At 48.1% G+C, this 2981-nt stretch overlaps 1 protein-coding gene across 1 annotated transcript in view; it reads left to right on the top strand.

Annotated features, from left to right (window-relative positions):
* The window catches only part of enox1 (ecto-NOX disulfide-thiol exchanger 1), an 81696-nt gene extending 79084 nt beyond the window's left edge, over positions 1-2612 (top strand). The window contains exons 16-17 of the mRNA XM_023393486.2: positions 453-538; positions 1283-2612. Coding sequence (XP_023249254.2) covers positions 453-538; positions 1283-1414 — 218 coding nt within the window. The 3' untranslated portion in view covers positions 1415-2612. The remainder of the gene's footprint in view (positions 1-452; positions 539-1282) is intronic.
* The last annotated feature ends 369 nt before the right edge of the window (positions 2613-2981 follow it).

The following is a 2981-nucleotide window of genomic DNA, read 5'->3' as shown; positions in this document are numbered from 1 at the left end:
CCCCCCCCCTGCATGACTGCCTACCTTTGCAGGACCTCTCAGAAGTAATCAACTGAAGAGCGTTGGTGCTGCAGCAGCAGTTTTTACGGGGCCATCCCGTTTGTTTATTGTGCAGCAGCTTCAGAAACACATAAGAAAATACGACTCAAACATTTAGAGCTCCCCCTGGAGGCCTGGAGCTCTGCCCTCGTGTTGTCGGGATGTGCAGCGTGTTTGTTGTTGGTGTTTTTATTTTGTTTTCCAGCAGCACGTTTCGTTCTTGTATTTTCGGATGTGTTTCTCAATCTGCAGCTCGTTTGTCCTGATGAAGAGTTTAGGACTGTTGCAGCATGTTCGCCCTCGTCGGCCGCCGTATGAATCCGCCCGACAGCGAGACGCGTTGGGTCTCCCTTCAGTCTCACTCCTTCTGTCACGCCATCAGTTCGTCTGATGACCTTTCCTCTTCTCTGCAGGCATCATATCGACCTTCCTCCACGTTCATCCGTTTGGCGCCAACCTGGAGTACCTGTGGTCGTACATCCAGAGACTGGACTCCAAGGTGACGCAGCTCACACACCTCCCTGCCTGTGTTCCGTCTTCCTGGTGCTTTGTCCATTTACAACAGACACATCAGCCTCACGGATATAATGGCAGATCGGTCACCACACTAATAATAATACCAGCGGTATTAACACCTCCCACTGTTTCAAACAAAGGAGGAAATGAAAGTAAATTCAGGGAGGAAGCAGCATCATAGTGATGAATGAAAACCATCTCTTCCTTTAAGGCCTTTGCACACCAAGTCCAAATTTTTCATCTGCATTTTTTAAAATCCAATAAAAACCTTGCACATGGACTCTGATGTGTTTTATTATTTTATAATTGCAAAGAATTCACAGACAAAATGGTCGTCAGGCAGCGAGGAGGATTTCATGGTCCTCTCACAAACAAGAGAAAATACTGGTCCATTAGATCCTGAGAAGATCAAAGGCCTTTACTCTTAATCGACACCAAAACCTCCTTGTAATAATGAGAGAGTAAGTCAGAGTTACTGTGGTGAGATCAGGTCCAAGTCAAGTCCATCCGAGTCACCTGTCTCAGGTCTAAGTCTTCAAACTTGTAACTGAAGTCTGACTTGGTTTAAGTCATGTGACTCGAGTCCTTCACCTCTACCTGTCAGTAAACACACGAGACAAAGTTTTGAATGTTTAGCGCCACCCAGTCAAAAGTCTAAAGGTGTGCTGCTCCTCGCCCGTCTCTTCTTCTGCGTCACGCTCTGGTTTCTGCTCTCGTCCTCTCTCAGGTGTCGGCGGGGGAGCTGGAGCGCCTCATGGTCCGTCTGCCCACCATGTTCAGGCAGGAGCTGAGCGGCGTCGGCGCAACTCTGGAGAAACGCTGGAAGTTCTGCGGCTTCGACAGCCTCAGCTCGGCGTGACGCAGGAGGACGCACACACACACCGGGAAAACACACTGACGTGAACTAGGTGCACACAACACCTTGGACCTTCGGATCTGTGTGTGTGTGTGTGTGTGTGTGTGTGTGTGTGTGTGTGTGTGTGTGTGTGCGCGCGCGTTCTCCGGCCTCATGTCGGACCAGATACACAGCAGCATCGGTGTTCACTCAAGCAGACACTGGAGACGGACGCTCGGACCTCAGAGACCACAGGAGGTGAAGTGACGGGGTTCACCTGGGTTCACCTGGGTTCACCTGATCTTCACACTCGCTCATGTTGAGGCGGTTCTCCAAACCGGAGTCTGGGTCCCTGGTTGTCATGTCGTCGGTGTGAATCGACAGAGAGTAAAAGAAGTTAAACCAAAGTGAATCCTTCATGATATTTACACCTTCGCTGACGAACCTTCATTTAAAACGGGAGCTTCCATTTTCCTGCTGGGACCAGGACCGGCGTCCAGCTGTGGCCCGGCTCCTCACCCGGAAACACCTGAGAAGCAGACACGTTTATAATACAGTTTACAGTTGTCTCAAACACAGCAGCTCATTTACCGCCTGATACTTCTGGATGAAAATAACAGAGCGAGAGAGAGAGAGCGAGAGAGAGCGAGCTGCTCCAGGGTCTGAAATCATCCGACCAGCTGGGTGTGAAAAGGCTCCAGGCCTGATGTCAACGTGCGCTCGCTGCCCGGCGTGTCGCAGAGGTCACGGACACGACCGGGAGGGGTGAGGGTAGACGAAGGACAATAACTGACAGAGAGGGGGAATATTTGTGTTTTGTAAAGGACGATATGAGGGAGAGGACAACGTTCAATCATCCCTCTGGATTTATTCTGTGTTCAGTGGAAGCAGCTACACACTGTTTCTAACGTTATTAATGGTCCGGACTGTGTCCTGCTTTTTTAAAATCTACGTCTCAGAGTTGATGTTGCAGATGTTTTTTTTCCTTCAGAATGGTGACGATGATGATGATAAGAGGAAGACTGCAGATCAGGACAGATGTGAGCTGTGAGACGCTGACAAGACGAGTGATGAAGACTTGTCCCTCCTTTTCTGTGTTTCTAAAGACCACATGTTGTCTATTTAAAATGAGAAAAAGATAATTAAGTGATTTTGTATTGCACTTCCATAAAGTTAGTGGACTGTTTTTTCTCTTATTTAAATAAAGATGCTGAAAATCAAACGTCACAGTAGTTCCACCTTTACTCTGGAGAACGCAGCTGACAGGATGATGTAAAAGACTCGGGGAGCTGCTTCTGATGTAACACGGGCGTAACACACACATCTGTTGATGGACACTGTGTGTGTGTGTGTGTGTGTGTGTGTGTGTGTGTGTGTGTGATATCTAAATGAAAATCTAGGGCAGAGCTTCACTGTGTCAAACACACTCTCTCTAAACCTACAGACTGAACACATGGACATTTTTCAGAGGAATCTGTGACTCACTGAAGTTCATACATAAGAATTCACGGTTTCTCTGGTTCAGGTTTATGAATCTCACTCATCGAGAAATTGGGCAGATGTGCACGAGCATCATTTCCACAGAGATTAA

This window comes from Seriola lalandi, unplaced genomic scaffold, assembly GCF_002814215.2.
Source record: "Seriola lalandi dorsalis isolate HSWRI2012SDOR001 ecotype SW California unplaced genomic scaffold, Sedor1 jcf7180002054936, whole genome shotgun sequence".
Taxonomy (NCBI): domain Eukaryota; kingdom Metazoa; phylum Chordata; class Actinopteri; order Carangiformes; family Carangidae; genus Seriola; species Seriola lalandi.
Note: the sequence above shows the minus strand (reverse complement) of the source record. Positions and strands in the feature narration are given on the sequence as shown.